Below are 19,698 nucleotides of genomic sequence, written 5' to 3'. Positions count from 1 at the left end.
TCATTAGCCTTGCAATCCCTCGGACAGCTATATTTTTAAAAGCAGAAAAAAGATTCCAGCATCAATCTTTAAGTTTGGGATGGTTTTATTTGTGCGCTGGATTCAGTAGCCTGGTTCCTTCTTATCCATAGAACATTTCTTTAAATATAGTGTTTCATTGCTTTTCTTCAGTTTTTCGTGGTTCACATTTGTTAGTGGTCACAGGCTGCCAAGATATATTTCAATTCTGGCAAAATATATCTTTGTTATTTACCCAGATAATATGTCTAAGTTTACCTATTGAATTGAAAAAGTCAGTTCTGTATTTGTATTTGTTAACAAATCTGAATTTGTTAGTTCAGATTCTGCTTTCATTTGCTTAGCTTGAAAATTTTATAAAAAGCTAATAACCATCTTTGGAATAAATCAGGTGGATTAAATTGATTGCATTTTATAATTAGATACAAATTTTGACCATATCAATATGTTTCAAGGGACATTTGTGAATCTAAGAAGAAAATTCCTCACTTAATGCTTTTTGTCTCTGTGACCGGGAAAAATGTTCTTATTATTAGCCATCTAAACACCACTTGTGTTCTGTCAGTGCTACCAACATGCAGTCTAAAGAGTGTCCTTCACCTGGTCTTATTTCCCTCTACAGAGACATGAAAGACATTTTAATGAAATCTTGTCAGCAAAAATAATCATAAGTAAACAAATACCATTTAATTTGGTAGTATAGAGCATGTGGTCTAATTCTCTGCCTGAAAAGGGCTTTGGCCATAGGGTTCCAAAACTAAGATCTTGATAAAGCCCTCCAAGAAGCTTGGAACAAGACTGCTGTGGAAGTTGGTGACCTTAATTCTTTATTGGAAGGGTATGATTTCTATGCCCATGATCCATTCCAGTCACTTATCATGGTTATACATATCTGATATTCCTTGTAAAATGTAAATTCTTAGGTAATAATGTGACAATAAGCAGCAACAAATAATAACTACATTATAAAGATGATATTTTACACAGTACAGAGATGATTTTTAAATGATAAGCCTTTTAAGCATTTCATGAAAGTTATACAATGACTTGAACACAAGATAAGACTTTTCCCCCAAATCTGCATGGCGGAGAAGCTTCTTATCTTACATTCACATACGAGGAAATCTCATTAAATATTCTATTATTATTAAACTGCTGTCAAAAGCAGCATGTGCTTAGCAATGGAAACCAACTAGGAAGTTGATTAAGTACAGCCAACAATGAGCCCAGCTATAAAACACAAACATACTGGATAGGTTAATGCAGTCCGTCTGCATAAGATATATAGTAGTACCCATTGCATGCAATCCCCCTTGGTGCTGATTCTTTTTCAAGTCATGGTGAGCCACTATTTTGCCACTACACTGCATACATTTTGACTTCCTCTTGTGAAGTGATCCCCCTGTCTGCCCCTCACTTGAGCCAAAACAAGTGACCCCTTTATCTCCTAGTTTTCTTCTTGGTACAGGCTGGTCAATCAGGTGACCTGGCCAGATAAATTCCTACAGGGAAGGGGAGCGCTCTCTTCATCTGGCAGGCATTTTGAAAAAAAAAGCCACAAGCAACGTGCCTCCAGATGGCTTCCTGAATGATTCTCCATAAGTAAAGACTTGAAAATTAGCCAGGAGTTAGGATTTATGTCTAGGCCAAATGCATTTTTAAAGGATTATTATTTCCAAGACTGTATAAGACTCTGATTGATAATGTTTGCTCAAAGTGTATTCTGACTTCTGTGTTCTCCCCACCCACCCCCCTCAAATCAATAAAGATATCAGGTTACAGCATGCCTTGCTATAGTACTATGGAGGACACATGCTCAACTACCACCACTCCTGCTGTGCCTTCCCCTTGCTGGAGCTGGAGCTGAGGGAGGATGGGAAGGTGAGGCACCCTCTCCACCTGCTCCACTCTGGTGGCCCCTCCCAATTAATTCAGGACCCAGCTTGTGCCCTGCTCATGCACCCATCCTCACACTACTGCTGTTCAGGGTGGCAGCTCTCAGTAAGCACTATTATTATGCCTAACCACTTTTTGATAGGGCAGTGTGCCTATAGCAAATGGCTACCCCAGGATAATTTTATACACAATGGCTGCATCTACATGACACGCTCACTGCACAGTAGCCTGAAACTACTGCTCAGTAGTGTTGCATGGCAGGAACCATGACGTGATGCTACTGTGCAGTAGTCTTGGGCTACTGTGCTGTCAGCATCAGAAAAAAAGCTTAGTTGGTGCTACTGCACAGTAACATGGGTTACTGCGTAGTCATTTAGTGCTTGTTTATACTGCGCAGTCAGCATCTTGTGTAGATGTGGCCACTGTGCCTATACTGATGTAGTGAATTTGTATATTGCTTTTTCTTGTGGTAATTCTATACCAGGTCAAGTTATAATACAGCATATGCCTACTGTGTTTACCAGTCTTGTGCTTCACCCATACAAAGTTTGATTATACTGATATAAGTATGTTGCATTCCTTCTTTAGAATACATAGGTGAAACACTGGTTCAGGTCATGTACAGTTCAGTCAATTGTGCACTACAAAGTGTTGCTGGCATATTTAGGGGTGTGAAACAATTGACATAGCTATACCAGAAAATTTCCCCCTCTCCCTTATATTTTCACCAGCAAAGTGATGTTATTAGGCAAGTGATTGACTATACTTCTCAATAACTCCTTCAGCTGTTTAAGTTGTGTCTTCACTGTATCTACTGGTATAATGTGTGTAAAGTAGATTAGCTCTTGAGCTAGCCCTTCCAGGGCACGTCTACACATGCCCCTGATTGCGCATTTAGTAATGTACAGTCATTTAGTGACTACACTGTACCCACTGGTACTGCGCAGTCCCAGCAATGTCCGGGTCATTTTTGACCCTACTGTGCAGTAGCATCATGGCTATATCACCATAACAATGAGCTACATTACCATAGCTTGTCACTACAGTGACATAGAGTTTTGTGTAGACACACTCCTAATGGAAGACCAGTGTTCTCACTCTTTTCAAGTTGTGTGTAGTACAAAGCAAGATTTCTTCCTGTACTGTGAAAATGATTGGAGGGAATTGTCCTGCCTTCAGTTCAAAAGTGATACCTCCCAGAATTATGGAGAAACTTTCCCTATAGTGTATGATCATACAATATTTTGTGTCTAGACTACAAAGACAGAAGGTTTCATGTAGAACCTGTTGAAGAGAGGATTTATCGCTTTCAAAGGCATGTTATCTGAAAGGTGCCTTAGGATTGACTGCAGTTGTCAAAGTAGGATCAAAACATTAATTAACATATTAGTTAATACATTTTTAGCTCTGTATTTTCTAGTTTAAATACAACTTGTGAGTTTTTTGTCTTGTTTCTTTAAGTATCTGGCCACTCTCAGCAAATAGATGGTGGGTTCAATGGACTACTGATTTAATTTTGTATGGTAATTCGCAATCAAGAAATTTGTATTCAAACATGAATCTAGAATTTCATACAAAAAGCGCAGGAAGGTTGGCTGAAGTTTCACGTTCATAATATCAGGCATATTTTACAGGGAGTTTGGTTTCATGGCAGACATTTTACATAGCTCTAAGTACTACCCACTATTTTAAACTCAGTGGGCGTGTCAACACGTGTCCCTATGCCGTTGTTACTGCTGTCATTTAGTACTTCCAAAAGAACTGACAGCACAGTAACAGCCCATACTTCACGTGCCAGTGGCATGTGATTATTTTAGCTGCTATATTGCCATAGCAATGCACTATACCAAGGGAGCACGTTGCTATGACGATGTAGCTGCAGTGTCACAGTTTGTGCCTCTTGACACTACGTTGATGTAGTATCATGTGTAGACGTGCCCAGTCAACTGTTAGCTCTAAATTAATTAAAGCTTGGTTGTAACCCCATAAAGAGAAATGACTGAAGTCCAGGGAAACTGGCAAGATCATCATGGCACCAGTACCTTGTCCATCTTTAAGCTCTGTTTTATTCAAATGTTTTGGATGTCCCATAACATTTTCAGTGAGCAGGTTGTACTGTATTATTATTTGAACAACGTTGGCCTAGCAGAAGGGCATTCCATTATAGTTAGTTATTAGTGGGATTAATAGAAGCTTCATTTATATTTCCATATTGAAACAAATCAACATCACTACTGCAGTTCACACCCAGTTATCAACTCCTCTGTGTTCTCAGGAAATATGTAATGTGACAGTCTTTTAAACTCCTGTAGTATGAGCTGAAGGGTGAATGCACATAACTGAGCAGAAGTCAGTGGGGCTCTGAACAATAATAAGAATTTGCCTTGCCTGGGTCAGATAGCAGGACTGAAGTCCAAGAAGTTATCTATCTTTCCATATCAGACAACCACAGGATTTTTTCATACAGTTTGAAAGTTCAGGAACTCCAAAATTTGTTATTGGGATATATATTACTTTTATAAACTGTAAAAAAAATATTCCATTTTCTATTTCATCTTTTATTTAAGGCTAAGTAGTTTAATTTATTACTGTAATTTAACTTTAATTCATTCATTTAAAAATGGGTAAGTGAGAGAAATGTGAGTTGGAAACATAATCGGCAGCCTGGAAAACACATGATCGGAGTTGGAAACCAGAACAACGGATATCTGCAGTTCAGTTGAATGGGCAAAGCTTGTTCCAGACCATTAGGGTTGGATCTGCGCAACCGACAGTTATGTGAGTAACAGATATTTGAGTGTAGAGTGCACAACATTTTCCATTTACTGTACCCTAATGTAAACATGTGGGTTTTTTATTTTACTTTTAAAAATAGGAAAGATCAAAATCTGACAAACATGAGAACCAAATCCCAAAGTAACAACTGAACACCGGGGGCCAGAATTTTCAGGCTTGCTTTCTCAAAGTTAGCAATCAAAATCTATATCCAGATTTTCAGAGGTGCTGAATAATCAGAGCTCCCAGAGAATTCCAGGGGAGCTCCAGGAGCTCAGCAACTTTAGTAATCAGTCTGCTTTTTCAGGTCTGAACTTTAGTTGCTCACTCCAGGTAAGAAATCAGAAAAGTTGTTTTTTTCCAGCAAGGATTAAATTCTTTCCCATTTTTTCTTCATGTTATATTTTCTGGAACAGTGTTGTTATTAATCATTCCAGCAGTACCTGTGGCAAAGAAAACTGCGGGAACCAATAGACCATTTTTGGCTGGTATGGTATTCAGTGTCACAGCAGAGTGATATCTATAACTATAGCCTGGCTCTAGAAATATGTCCAGCCATTTGATACTAAGCAATGGTATCAAACAGTCCCCACAATGGTTATAGACAAAATGAAAAACAGACAACCTGGAAATTAATTTTTTTGTTAAATCAAATGGTCAGAGTCCATCATCATGAAAATAAATATGGATCTCTACAGCATTTAAATCATGGGATTAAAACCCTACCTAAGCCATACATTCATTATGACCACATAATGTTTTGTATAGCACCTGTCATTATTCGTACAGAATAGCATCATGGAAACCTACCTTTAAAGAGATTTAAAAAGTAAAAGTGGCTTGTAAAATATTATGCGCATGTGCGCACGTTATATTTTACAAGCCACTTTTACTTTTTAAATCTCTTTAAAGGTAGGTTTCCATGATGCTATTCTGTACTAATAATGACAGGTGCTATACAAAACATTGAAGTAAAAGCATACAAGTAAAAGTTGCTTGTAAACTATTATGTACACAATATATTGTGTGTGCATATTTTACAAGCAACATATAATTGTGTGTGTGTGTGTGTGTGTGTGTGTATAGACAGACAGACATCCAGACTTACTGCTCACAGGTAAAGTGGAGTCTATCTATCTATCTAAATGGTGTTAAAATTAATCTAATTGTTTTCAGAGTTAATGAGCTACTTAGACACAAGTTTTCCCCAAAAAATCACAAGTCTGTAGATTTTCCAGTCCATGGAGTGGAAGGAAGGTGTTGTCTTTAGATGAACTCAAGTTCTATGTCATTCTGCTTCCTCAAATACCTATATTCATCATTCAAATTGGGTTGTTTGAATGCTTTATGACCTCTGCCTCAAAACAAGGAAGGGAAAACAGTTAGTGGCAGGGATAGAAGCTTTGTATTTTTGTTTTTTCTCCTTAGAGATGTCTTTTAAAATCAGGGTTTGTGTAGTGCTGTTTTGGAGCTGTAACTTTGTTCCTGTATAGGTCATGGGTTTCATTGGCAGAGAGAAGGCACTACTGCTGTCCACCCTAATGGCTGCATAGAACTTGGGGATTTCCATGAATCTGATTTTATCTGTTCGTCATGCAGGTGTCTGGGCTGCTATGAGTCCCAAACAAAGTAGGCTACCCTGTCCATCCAGTTGCCTTAAACCCCAAGATTTGTTTGGGGAGTCGGGGCTCCTCTCTTCTTGTTTTATGAATAATGGAGAGACTTAGATTTAATGCACATATTGTTGATATGCAAACTGAAATAGGTTACCTTGCCTGCATGGAAATCCAAGGAAAAAACTGTTAATAATAATGTTGATTTCCTTTAGCAGAAGTGGTTTTAGTTAAGCCTTATAGAGAAGATTCAGTTAGCTTTGCTGGATCAAGCATATTTTTTCTTGGAGATTTGATTCTAAATTAGCTCAACAGTTTCTTTTGTGGTCCAGTGATTTTGGGAAAGGAAATCTGAAAGCCAGCAGCAATCCAGTCACTTATCATAAAGCCTACACTGATCCTGGACTGCATTTTTGGTCCCCTGTGGGCTGAGTAAGTTTATAGCAAAAGAATGACATGGGGGAAATAGCAAGCAAGAGAAGCGAGGCATCTTCTGCCTGGCACACTGGATTTTGCATGTTCCAATAAAATTGATCCATAATTTTCCCATCAAATTTTATACCAGGCTCATGTCTAGAATAGCCGGGACAGCAAAAGGCCCTATTCTACCTTGCTACACCTGTGCACATTTTTGTCAATGAGTATTGGAGGACATGAAGCTCTTTGGGACTGGATGGGAGGCTTACTTTAAATTCTGTAAAGTTGTGCATGGTCATTTATGGAGCTGTAGTTCAAAGTAACCACCATCTCTGCTGCTTTCAAATTTTCTTCCAGAATGAGTAAATGAGTAATGAATACGTTTAGAAAGTGTGTCTGCAGAATGGAAATTTGAAGCCAGCAGCATTTCAGTCACAGTCAGAAACACAATCCATTGATTGCAAATAATTATTTGTTAGTTGTATACAACAAGATTAAAACTTTTTCATGGGTGAGTGAAAGTGAAAAATTCAGACTTAAACTTTAAAACAGAATTTGAAAGTTTTGCAATTGGATCCATGCAAAGCCAGTCTTATTGTTTAGATGTCTGGCATTGTTCCACAGCACAGGCAGGATACTTCTGGATGCTAGATGCTCAGGCTGCTCTCTTGTATGCTGTCCTAAAGGGCTAGAAACAACCAGTTGAGGGGTGGGGTGAGTAGGACCCCTCAACTGTACCTCCTCTGTACATTTTGCATCAACCATACTGAAATCTCAAAGAACAAAAAAGCACATTACTTACTGCAAGGGCGCCATACTAATTTGCCAGCTTAAGCAGCAGTTTAGAAAACATACTTGCAAAAGCAAAGCTAGATTCTTAAAATACACACATTTTTAATCTCGTTCCACACTCAGAAATGGGCTCATTTTCATGGAAAAGTTTACTAAAATACATGCATTTTGTGAGCAAAAACTGTTTTCAAGCAAAGAGTTATTTTGCATTGAACTCATACTGTTGATGCCAAAATGGCCCAAAAAACAAGGGATGCGAATGGGAAAACATTGGTGCTTAATTATGTGAACCAAAATACAGTAATTACTTTTGTGTACTTCTTTGGCCTTATTTTCTTGAGAACCCTTTACCCCACTTTCTAAGGGTCCTTTCATTTCTTCCTTCCATGCCTTCCCTGTGAAAGCAGAGTGAGGAGGTGTTTCCTGTTCAAGGTTGTTTTGATCCTCAGGATCTGCACTGAAAATAAACCAAACCAGTTCCACAGTGGATGAAAGATGGGTAGAAATGATTAATAAAGTTCTCATTGACTCAATGTGGCTTCAATAGAACAAGGATCACAGCAGTTTATTACATTTTATGTATGGAGAAGTATGCAGGACTCTCTGGGTGCTATCATTATCAAACGATGATTTTGATACTGTTGTAAAGCAAAAGGCTCCAATCAAAAGATTTACATTACTGAACTTAAAAAGAGCTTTACCCTTTAAACATGAAACATTTCCATAAATATTAAGCAGAGGCTATTAAACATAGACTTTCTTTTGATTGTTAAACCAGTAATAAAATTCAATAAAAGACCTTAATCTATCACTGATACTTGGCTCTAATATTGTTGGTGACACAAATGACAGCCTAACCCAGCAGGTGGTTCAGAAGCAGTCATTGTGATCTCAACTTTAGAGGCTCACAGAGGAAAGCCAAGACCATTTTCATTATTTTGTCAGCAACTTTCTTTTATTTCTCCATCCAGCCATTGAAGCGCCTCCTGTTTGGAGTTTTTTCTCCTTCACTACTAGAGCTTGGCATATACTGCCAAACATTTTGGTTGAATAGTTCAGTTGGAAATGACTTTGCTCTGACTATCTTTGTGTGCTCTTTGTCTTTGTTTTTCATAAGTGTTCAACTGTTGAGATTCAGCCACTTAAAATGCATTTCAGAGTGGCATGTGCATATATCTATGGCAACTGAATTTTAGACTCAGACATAAGTATAGTTTACCCATTGGAGGACAGAAATGTTAGCAAGTAATTTATCTGGCCAGGCACAGATAACCAGTGCACCTTGAATTTTGAACCACCCACTAGAAGTTTGCTAATGATCAATTCTGTTTTTTTTTTTTTAAATCATCCAATCTCCATGACAGAATTTTAAATAATTTCAGTTGACAAAATCTCTGATCTGCTTGTTTCATTTGTAGAAAAGAGTGCTAAATTGGTCAAATGATGTATTCTTTCCAAATTATTTGATCAACCCACTTTGTTAGTTAATGATGACATTCTAATCTTTTCCCTGTGACCCCACAAATCAGTAATTGATGAAGACATATACTTGGCATTATAATTTCCCTTGGAGGATAATGAAAAGTAAATTTGCTGAAGTGTGTGAATGAAAAACAAATGTGATAAGCGGGATACTTTAAAATGTATCCTAGTAAATCCTAAATTGTAATCTTTATTTTCTAAAAGTCTATGTTAAATTAATTTGCTACATGTGGTAGATGAAACAGAATAGAATTTCTCAGAGGTGAAAAAGGCTTTACAAGCTGCAAGAGCATGATTAAAACACTAGCTGTTTTCCTTAAATTCAAAGAAAGTTTGAGTTTAAGAACATATTTCCATTCAGAATCATGCTAACACATGTGCTAAGTCCTAGTGAAGGATATAATTAGGCGCTTTACTGAACCAAAGTCATATTGAAGTAGCAAAGCTTTATTTGAGGTGCCCTTAGAATGGTGCAAATAAGTGAGCTGTTTCATCTTGCAAGGTGCTTGTCACTCAGCATTTCCTGTTGAACTGGTAGTTGGACTGTGAATATCAGTGTTTAATCTTTGAATATGTGTAACCTCTTTGGAAGACAGGTACTTCATAGTATTAGATACTTAAGACATATAAACCTCCATCCTATTTACACTACAGATCATATCTGTAGATTTATCTGATCATATAACAAATATGACAAACCTAGAAAGGTTTTTCTTATTAAACTAATACTGTGCATTGTATGCTTCATGTACCTGTAGTTTCTTTAAGGTAAGGTGTGTACATGACTGCATCAAGTCACCAACAAAAATGCTCTCTTAGGCTTAAATGCTTCTAACACTCTTTGCAGCTTTTGATTTTTGTAGAGAAGCAAACTGTGTAGATGTCTACTCATTGTCATGGCTTCCAGATGTAAACTTTCTGCCTTAAAACACTTCCTTCTTCATTCTAGCTAGGTGAGGGTACAGGAAAAGCTCACAAATCAATGTTTTATAACAAAGCAATATCCTATGCTGTATAGTCATTACAAGGCCCCAGAGGATTGGGTGCATGAAAGAATTAAATGGCAAGTATGTCCATGTTTTATGAAATATTAACATTAAGCCCAACGAGAGAGACTACCAGACACACATGCTTTCTCACATATTTGAGTGTCTGAAAGACCCTCTAAATGGGGCCAATCCACGAAAAACATCTGAGGTCAGGCAGGCCTCAACTTGGACTGATGAGTGGTCACTTAAAAAAAACTAAAAAGAATAAACAATTCCAGCAAACAGTAATTGTGTCAATGCTTTTGAATACCTCCTTTTGGATTTTTTTTTTAGCTTGTTTTGTAGAGATGAACAGAAACACATAACTTTCAGAAAAACCAGAACAGGGTTGCTTCAGTTCCTGAGATGGATAATCTAAAATTACATTTTTCCTCTCCTTTGAGATTTAATTTATTTATAACTTTTTAAAGATATTCATACATATACTATTTTGCTGATATTTTCTGTTAAAGAATTTTCTTCCTTTCCTTTTATTGGCCCCATTTCTCCCACACACAAATCCACAAAGCCACAGATGCTCCATTACAATGATGTCAGCCTTGCTACATGCTCCAGCTGCTTGTAGGTGCATTTATAAAGTTCAGCCTTGTACATTATGCCATAAATGTATAGTTCATGTATAAACATAACACTAACATATTGCAGATCTCTCAAAGTGTAACTTTAATGGCGGTTCAGTGAGTTTTAAAAATATTGAAAAATGTTTAATCTTTCCGTTGGCAATATTTTTATAGCAGGTTTTCCAATTTTTTTTCCCTCAAGCCAGGTTCAGAATTTATTTTCCCCCATATTTCATCCTCTGTGATTTTTGGAAAACCCAGGAGTTTTCTTTGTAAGACAATATGTATTTTAAATGGGGATGTCTGAATGAAAATATGTTTCTGTCCACATCAATTCATGCACAAGCCCTGATCTAACTTCATACACATTCACCAGCTCACCATGCGGAAAAACCTCAGTCTTGAAGGTGCCAATTTTAAAAAATGTTACATGTGGCAAGACGATGTTATGTTGATCTGACAGGTAAATACTGACATAAGAAAAAATAAGTAAATCACCAGCTTTGAGCCAGAAAGATCCTACTTTACATCCTGGGCTGAATTGTATCCATTAGGGCTGGCTTTGAATAAGGCTGTTATGATGCAGCCCAGTCCCTTTTGCCTCAGACTGCCTTGTATTGTTCTGTTCATGCTATTCTTTATGCTGCAGCCTTTGGCTTCTTGTCTTCTCCCTCCCTGGGGTCCATTGTGGGTCTAAGCTAACCCTCATTGAAATCATTAAGGACTTTTTGGCCTTAGTGAAAGTTGAATTATGCCTAGAAAGAACATTTCTAGCACTCCCCTGAGTGCAGTGCTAGTTACCACTGGCAATACATGCCTCCTGACTCATAAAACTTTGACCCATAATATTGGTTCCATTGGCTTGGCAATATAATGACTCTCAGCAGGGCAAGATGTCAGCTAACTGGGTTCTTCTTCTTGAGTTCACATTGCTTAATGCAAGTTCAGTGGTGAATAAAACCACCCATAATTTGACTTATGCATGTAAAGTTGGGAACTGCATGTTGTCACAACTGGGCTAGAGAATGCCCATGGTTCTTGGTTAGCAGAACTTTAAGGCAGATCAGGATCCTTGAAGTGAGAGTATGTTTAATAGTAATAGCAAGTATATAACTGGATATTTGATTTGGAATTTATAAAATAAATCCATGAGCTATTTTGAAATGCTCTTGGCTCCCAAAACCATTAGAATTGATTATAAGTGTCAGTAGAAATCCAGTAGCTTTCCTCACTGGCAAACATCTTTTTGTACAACCCTGTTCTTGACTGACATAGAACATCTTCTATGTCAAGATGTGTGTAGGCATCTTCTGTGTCACTGTTCTTTCCACAGTCACTCGACTTCAAGAAGGGCACCTCCAGGTATATGAAATGAGAAGAGTCTTGTACAGTATCATCTGTACATGACCATACACATCTCATTTACATATATGAAATGGTGCACTCTTGTGTACTGTGTTTGTTTTCACTGTTGTTCACATGTTGAAAAAGCCTTAACAGAACTCTTTGCTAAGAAACTTTTTGCAATAGAAAATGTCACCATTAATCACTAACTCTTAAATTTACAGGTCCTTTGTTATCCAGCAAATTCCAAGCAGCAACCTCTTCATGGTGGTAGTAGATAATGAATGCAAATGTGACTCTGTCTCACCAATTACAATGGAACCCATAGAAATAAGGTATATCCTTTATTTTGAAAATTATAAATGAGATGCTTAAATTTCAGATATAGAAAATTGTTCTCTGTGTGTGTGTGTGTGTAAAAATTACCATTTCTGCCTAAAAGGAAAGGAATCAGAGGTGTAACTTGAAATGATGACACCATGTGTGATGTGGCAGGGGCTTAATGTCTCACATGGGGGATACTGCTATTTTAGCAGTGGCATGGCTACTGCTGCATCAGCACAGGTTCCCTGAACATGGGCTTGTGTTGTGGTGGTGCCAGCAGCAGCAGAATGCACTCCCTGTGGGCTACCATTCTAGTACCCACTCTGAATCAGCCCCTGGAGCTAGTGTCCTGCTCACTGCACCCTTTTTTCCCCCCACCCCCAAGTTATGCTGCTTAAGTATGTGATCTTTAGCTGTTATAAATTGTCTGGCTGCATTGAAGTTAGATGAGGATCACCTTTTTGTCTCATTTTCAATGTATCTTAGCTTTTAAGTGTCTAAGTCCATTGAACATCCCTGGGAAGTCAGTGCTGTTTTAAGTCCCATCTTTATGCTTATACATCTTTGTAAATCACACCCAAAGTACCAAGATCAGTTCTGAAAGTGGGTTTCTAAGTAACTTGGACACTTTTGAAAATGTTGTGCATTTTGACAAAGATAATTTGTAGACACTGAATACCTCTTCCACAGGAGTTTCAGAAATAATCTCAGTCTTTGATTTTTAAGACTGACTTGGTTCAGTAAAAGCATTGTAAAACATTGTATTCTGAATATCTGAAAAAGATCAGTCTGTAACAAAGTAAATGTACAACTTAATTTATAGTCTCAGCACTGTTTTTCTATTGCCAGACTGAGACTTGTTTCTTCTCATTAACTGAAATTTGCAAAATGGAATCTAGTGTATTTTTATTGCAGTTACAGATTGCTGAAGCAGCAAATTTGTAATGTAAGTGCAGATCACATGGCCTAAATGACACAGCACTGGGGGAAAAGTTTTAGAGTTGTGCCCTACTTCTTCTGTTGACCAAATGGGTTTCAGAGAAGAGGGACAAGAAAGGAACCAATGGGTATACTTTATCTTCATTTAAAACCCAAGCTTTGAATATTTAAATGCAATGTTTATAAGATCTCTCCTTAACTGCTGTGAACATAATGAATCTCTCAAATGTGAACGTTTAAAATCTCAGAAGATTAGAAGGCGCCCAGAATCTTGCCATGGATTTCATCCTGAAGTAAGTTTTGATTCTTTTTTTTCCTGTACGGTAACTATTTTTTTCCCATTGAGTAGATGTTTACAGAGCAATCTTCTAGGATGAAAAGCTGATGTGTTGGATACTCTGAACAGCAATAAGGAGAAGTGATTTTTTTGACTGAAAGTAATGTGAACACTTTCTAGCAGCCTTGTACTAAATACAACGATTAACAGCTGCTTTCATATGCTACAGGGAACATGTAAGAGATACAGGTATGATTTAAGAACAGAATGGAGAACCATGAACTTCTGAGGTCTCCTCACTTTAATGCTAGTCACAGGATTGCTTATTGGAGATGACTGTGAATTTTTTGATGAAATGTTATGGTAGAAAATTCCCATTTGCCAACACTGACACTTTTAGCAGAAATGAACATTTTGGCACAAAGTTCAGGAAGCTTTCTCAGATCCAATATGGAATTCCTGGTCAAAACCAGAAAGGGGGAGACAAACCCACCACAGCACAGGCAATGGATGAGTGGGTGAGATATTTGCCTGGAATATGGAAAACCAAAGCTAAGTACAGACACTCAGAAAGCCCAGTGTGGAATCAATCAAACTTATGCAGGTTTCCATAAGCAGCGTAGGTTAGTTCAGGAACAAACAGAACATACATCCGCCCTTTGGGTGGGGAGGGGCATACAGGCTGCCTGCACTGCTTCCCAGTGGGCTCCCCAATCAAATATTAAAGCTCCCCAAGCTGCCAGAGACTGCCAATTGCAGCCAAGCATGGTCGAGTATCTGGGCCCCCCTGACAATCTTCTGGGCACAGACAAGCATGCCTCCCCTTCTCCCCTGTCATCATCAGCCACAGGCATGTCAACTGCAGGCAGCTTGTTCCTGGTTATGCTCCCTGGTGCTGCATGGAGTGCATGGAGGTTCCTTAGTGGGCTTCCACACACGCACCCAGGGACTCCCAACTGGGCTTCAGGACATGGCCAAGCATGCCTACCACTGCCACACCATCGTCAACCACTGTGCTGACTCAGCTCTGTGAGAACCCAGGTGTGGGGCTGGCTGGGTGCTTGGCCAGAGCAGCCAAGCACAAGGTGAGTGGTATTGTCCCTTCCTGCAAGGAGGGATAACAGAAGACCACAAAGTTTCCTAGGATCCCAACACCTTCAAACACCTATGCTGAACACCTTCAAGAGAAAATTGGATGCTTATCTTGCTGGGATCCTATGACCCCAGCTGACTTCCTGCCCTTTGGGCGGGGGGTTGGACTCGATGATCTTCCGAGGTCCCTTCCAGGCCTAATGTCTATGAAATCTATGAAACAGACACAGGCTGGGGCACTTGTATGGCTAAGGGCATGGAGGGTAGGCCTGTGAAGAGAGACGCTGGGACCTGGGCCTGTTCAGTCCAAGTGAAAGAAGGCTGAGAGTTGACTTGATAGTGTGTCAGGGGTGATCATCAAGAACTAAGGGAGCAACTCTTCAGGAAGGCACTGCAAAGGGGGATGAGGACCAATGAGCATAAACTAATAGTAAATTCAGGCTAGGCATAAGAAAAAGCATTTTCTCTGTAAGGATCACCAGAATCTGGAACACTTTCCAGCAAAGGTGGTACAGTCACCCTCCTTGAAGAGGTGTTAAAGAAGAGGCTGGACAGAAACCTTGTCAAGCTCGTCTGAGCCCAATAACTTCCTACCCACAGCAGGGGACCAGACTTGATCTTTCAGGTCCCTTCCAGTTCTATGATTCTGTGATTCTAACATGAATCAATAGGGGATCTGGCACAGAAGTTCAATTCCCCAGTCTATCCTAAATCAATTCAGTTTGAGTGTATATCAATCCAGATCCATCTTAGACCAGGTTCCACCGTTATTAAACAAGTTTATGTTCACTGAACTTCTATACTGTTACAGGTATAGACCAGTTTCCAAGCACTTACACTGGTGAAAGTGTACTGTTTGTACCTGGCCCAAGGTTCCAGTTTTGAACTGAACCAGGTGGTGCATGGACTTCAAAATGGATTTCACATAGGTTAAGAAAGTCTCTTAGCTAAGGTTCTGGGTTGGGTCTTTCTTCCACCCCATTCACAGCAATGAAAGAAATAGGAAAAAGAACTTTCTAAAAGTAAACCTAGCTCCTTGGGTGTCATGCAGGGAATGACTTGGCACCTATAGTGATAAATAATTTAAGTATATCCATTAGGGCTGTGTGAAGCTTTGGTCCTTGATTGGATTTGGTGGAGATTCAGCTCCATTTGGTGGCTGAATCTCCAAATCCTAATCAAATCAGAGGACCTTTGAATGTCTCCAAATAGAATTGAAACCCTCTGAATCAATTTGGAGACATTTGAAAAGATTCATCGATTCAGACAGACACAGCTTTAAATGTTTTTTCTACATACCTCTAGGTACCAGGCGGCTGCAATGCTGGGGCCCATGAGTGTCCTGCAGAAGCATGGGGGGCTCCCCAATGCACTTGGCAGCAGACCCGGAAGTGGACAAGCAGCACTTCTGGTCCACTTCCAAGTCCACCGGGGAGTGCATGGGGGCCCCCCTCACCCTCCCGGCTCGGCGACTGGTGTCTTCTGGGTTTGGGGGGCCCATGGCCAATTGCCAAGCCAGAGGGGTGTGGGGAAGTGGGGGGGCAGCGTGCTCCCTGGCAGATGTGGAAGTGGATCAGAAGTACTTCTGATCCACTTCCGGATTTGTCTCCGAGCACATAGAGGACCCCCCACACACACCCCTGTGGGATGCTCCATGTACCCCAGCATTGCAGCATTCATGAGCTGCACCTGGTACCTCAAAGTATGTAGAAAAAACATTTAAAGCTGTGTCTATAGCTGAATCACTGATTCTCCAAATCAACATTGAATCTTCAGACTCAGATTCAGCCAAATTGAATCAGGAACAGTGATCTGAATCAAGGAATCAAATCACTGTCCCTGATTTGGGCTGAATCTGAATTGAATAGGGCCTGTTTCACACACCCCTAATATCTATTATCTTGCTATAGCAATTTTAGCTGCTTATATACATGCTCGGGGTGGGGGACGCTTTAATTAGAACAGCTGCTGGAGAGCTGTTCTAATTCAAAAGCTGCAGCCAGCGTTCACTCTAAGCTGCACAAGCATGTGTGGCCATGCAGACATTCCTGGCAGCGCAGCCTGAGTGCACCTGTGTGACTGTGCATGCCACACAGCTTAGAGGGAACGCTGGCTGCAGCATCATGTGCATTAAGCCCCGCACACTTAAAAATGGCTTTAGGCCAATTTAGCTAAAGCTCATTTTACGTGCTTTAATTATAGTGTCCCCACAGCCATTTTGAAACATAGGGGGGTGGTGAGGGCTTAATACATGTGATGCTGAAGTGATGGTAGAGCTATCTAATTAGAACGTGGAGCAGACTCGCATCATGTCTGCCCCAACTTATTCTAAGTAGAACATGTCAGAGCACATCTCTAGGCACCCTATGTTTATGAGATGATTTAATAATTTGATTTACAATTTTAAAACACTTAATATGGACTAGGTCTCCATGTTGTACAGTATATATATTTTGGGCCACATTCTGTTCCACCTGTTAGTAGGGCTGTGCAAAGCTTCAGGTAGTGATTCGATTCAGAGGAGATTCGGCCCAATTCAGTGGCTGAATCTCTGAATCCAAATCAAATCAGGGGACCAATTTAAAGACCCAAATTGATTCAGAGATCTTCGAATCTTCAGAAAAGATTCAGAGAGGTTTGATGATTCGGGCAGTCCCTGGTGGCTGCAATAGGGAGCTGCAGCCAACTCCAAGCTGGTAAGTACTAGGGGCAGAGGAGAGGGGGCTGGGGGAGGGAGAGGGGACCATGGGAGGACCTCTGCCAGCCCCTCTGACTCCCCTGCTCCCCCAGCACCCCTATGACTACTGCCCCGGTACTCACCAGGTGCTGCCAGATGGGGGGGCAATCCCCACTGCCCCCCACTGCCCCATGCTGCATGGTGAGCTCTGCCACAAGCCCCCTGACCCCTCCCCACTCCCCCAGTCCCCACATGGGTCCCCCACCCAGGCCAGCTCCAGCCCTTTAAGAAAAAAAAAGCCCCAAAACTCACTGCTCTCGGTGCGGCCTTGGGGCTTCAGGGGCTCATGCAGAACCTCCCATGTGGTGTGGGGCAGTGGGGGGCAGCAGGGATTGCCCCCCACCAGCAGGAATGGTGAGTCTGGGGTTTTTTAATTTTTTTTTCTTAAAGAGCCAGAGCTAGCACCTGTGGGGGCACTGGGGAAGTGAGGGGATTAGCGGGGGGCTCATGCAGAGCCTCCCATACAGCATGGGGCAGTGGGGGGCAGCAAGGATCTCCCCCCACCTGGCAGCACCCACTGAATCGGGGCTGTTTTTTCCCCCAACTACCAGGAGCTGGGGTGGGAGCGGCAGCCATTGCCAGTGTGGGAGAGCAGGAAGGGGATGGGTCTGGCCTGGCTTATTTGGAGATTTGGCTGAATTGAATCAGGACGGCGATTCAGATAACTGAATCGAATCACTGGCCCCCAAATTGGCCGAAGCTGAATCTGAAGCTAATACTAGCCACTTTGCACAGGCCTACTGTTGGGCACATAAATAGACTTAGGCATCTAACTGTGATTCTGTTCCATCTGGTTGAAATCCCTGAAAAACTGTTAATACACAAGTAGGGAGATGCTTGTCTCCCTTGCTGCTTTTTTATGACTTTTGCTTTAGAGTCAGATGATGGTAAGTTACAGAATTAGGTCAATGTCAAGGTCAGTTTATGCACTTGAACAAGGTGAAATAGATTCTCACTTGGGCACCAAAGTCTACTGAGACACCCAATAGGTGGAGTAGAATATGGACCTTTATAAGCTTTCATCTTTGCTAGGTTATAAGGATTTTAGAATTATGGATTTTTTTATTAATACCATGCTAGTCTACTTTACAGACGAGTTGGGAAGTCTGGGAATGTGGTTCAGGGTGGTTTTATGCTGAGACATGTCATATCAGATATTTTCATACCATCTCCCAAATCAGAAGTAGCATAGCCTTGTTAGTCTAAGGTTGTGGGCTGGCCAATAAGCAAGTAAAGCAGATTGACTGTTTCCCATTCAACGCTAGCACAACATGTCTCAGCACGCTGCTGCTTTAGACTCCATGTTTTAAGTTTATTAGCTTACAAACTGATTCTAATGTAGCTTACAAACAGTCTTTATTTTTCTGCATTTAGGCCACACAAATTTTGTTTTCTTGTCTTAAGTATCCCCTGCATACATGCTTTGATAAACATCCATGGATCATGATGAATTTTGTTAATGTTTTGTCTTAATTATGTTCTGTTCTTTTTTAAAGGAGAATGCAAGAGAATGTGGTGGTGTTCTATGCCTGAGTGCTAAACCTACTCTTGTTCTTCTTCCTCTGCTTTTGACGATTTTCTCAAGGTGACATTGACTGATATGTTCACTTGGCATGCTAAATACATGGATAAACTGTGAACTGAGAAATGGTACAACATAGAGGACATGAAGTATAGTCAGAACATCAGCATTTCATGATTTTAAACTGTTGGTGTTACAAAATCTTAAAGATATGTGGGAAAAGGTTTCTCTTTTTACTTTGCAAATCATGCAAATGTGAAATTGCCATATGATAGTCATGATTCATCAAAACAGGACTTAATAGATAGGCAGAGATGACCATTACTTTCTGCTTTGTTCCATTGAAACAATTTAAAACTGTACTTTTTCAATAAAGTATATTAAAATCACAGTTTCATAGTGTTCTTTTTGAATGTAGCAATCAGATATTTTCCCCCAAATAAAACAGGGAAATAATACATCAAGTTAAGGGTGATTTCACATTACATTAACCTATTTCTTAGATAATGGCAAGAGAATAGAGGGGATAATGGCTACTTTTTTTTTTTTTATAATAAAGGCTGCATTACTCTTCATTAGGGTTACCATATGGCTGGGTATTCCTGGACATGTCCTCTTTTGTGGACCCCTGTGTTGCATCTGGGTAGGTTTTTAAAATAAGAGGAAATGTCCAGGTTTTCTGCTGTCCACTTCTGGCTGCTCCGGGCTGGGAGCAGCAGGCAAGCTGACTGGTTGTCAGGGGTCATGTGCCCCCCACATGGGCTCCAGCAAGAGAGAGAGAGAGCGGGCGTGTGCACAATGCAAGAGCTTGCCTGGGCAACAGGGCTGGAGGGGCCAGGGGCTGCAGGTAGGGAGTGAGGG

General features: G+C 40.3%; 1 protein-coding gene across 1 annotated transcript in view; it reads left to right on the top strand.

Moving 5' to 3' along the window:
- Positions 1-19,228, top strand: part of CACNA2D3 (calcium voltage-gated channel auxiliary subunit alpha2delta 3) — a gene marked incomplete at its 5' end in the record, with an annotated part of 852,337 nt that extends 833,109 nt beyond the window's left edge. Inside the window, 3 exons of the mRNA XM_019537014.1 lie at positions 12,171-12,283; positions 13,420-13,502; positions 18,812-19,228. Coding sequence (XP_019392559.1) covers positions 12,171-12,283; positions 13,420-13,502; positions 18,812-18,904 — 289 coding nt within the window. The remainder of the gene's footprint in view (positions 1-12,170; positions 12,284-13,419; positions 13,503-18,811) is intronic.
- Between the last annotated feature and the right edge of the window lie 470 nt (positions 19,229-19,698).

Source organism: Crocodylus porosus, unplaced genomic scaffold (genome assembly GCF_001723895.1).
Source record: "Crocodylus porosus isolate Cpor-Errol unplaced genomic scaffold, CroPor_comp1, whole genome shotgun sequence".
NCBI lineage: Eukaryota > Metazoa > Chordata > Crocodylia > Crocodylidae > Crocodylus > Crocodylus porosus.
The sequence above is the reverse complement of the archived record's forward strand: the minus strand, read 5'-3'. Positions and strand labels throughout refer to the sequence as shown.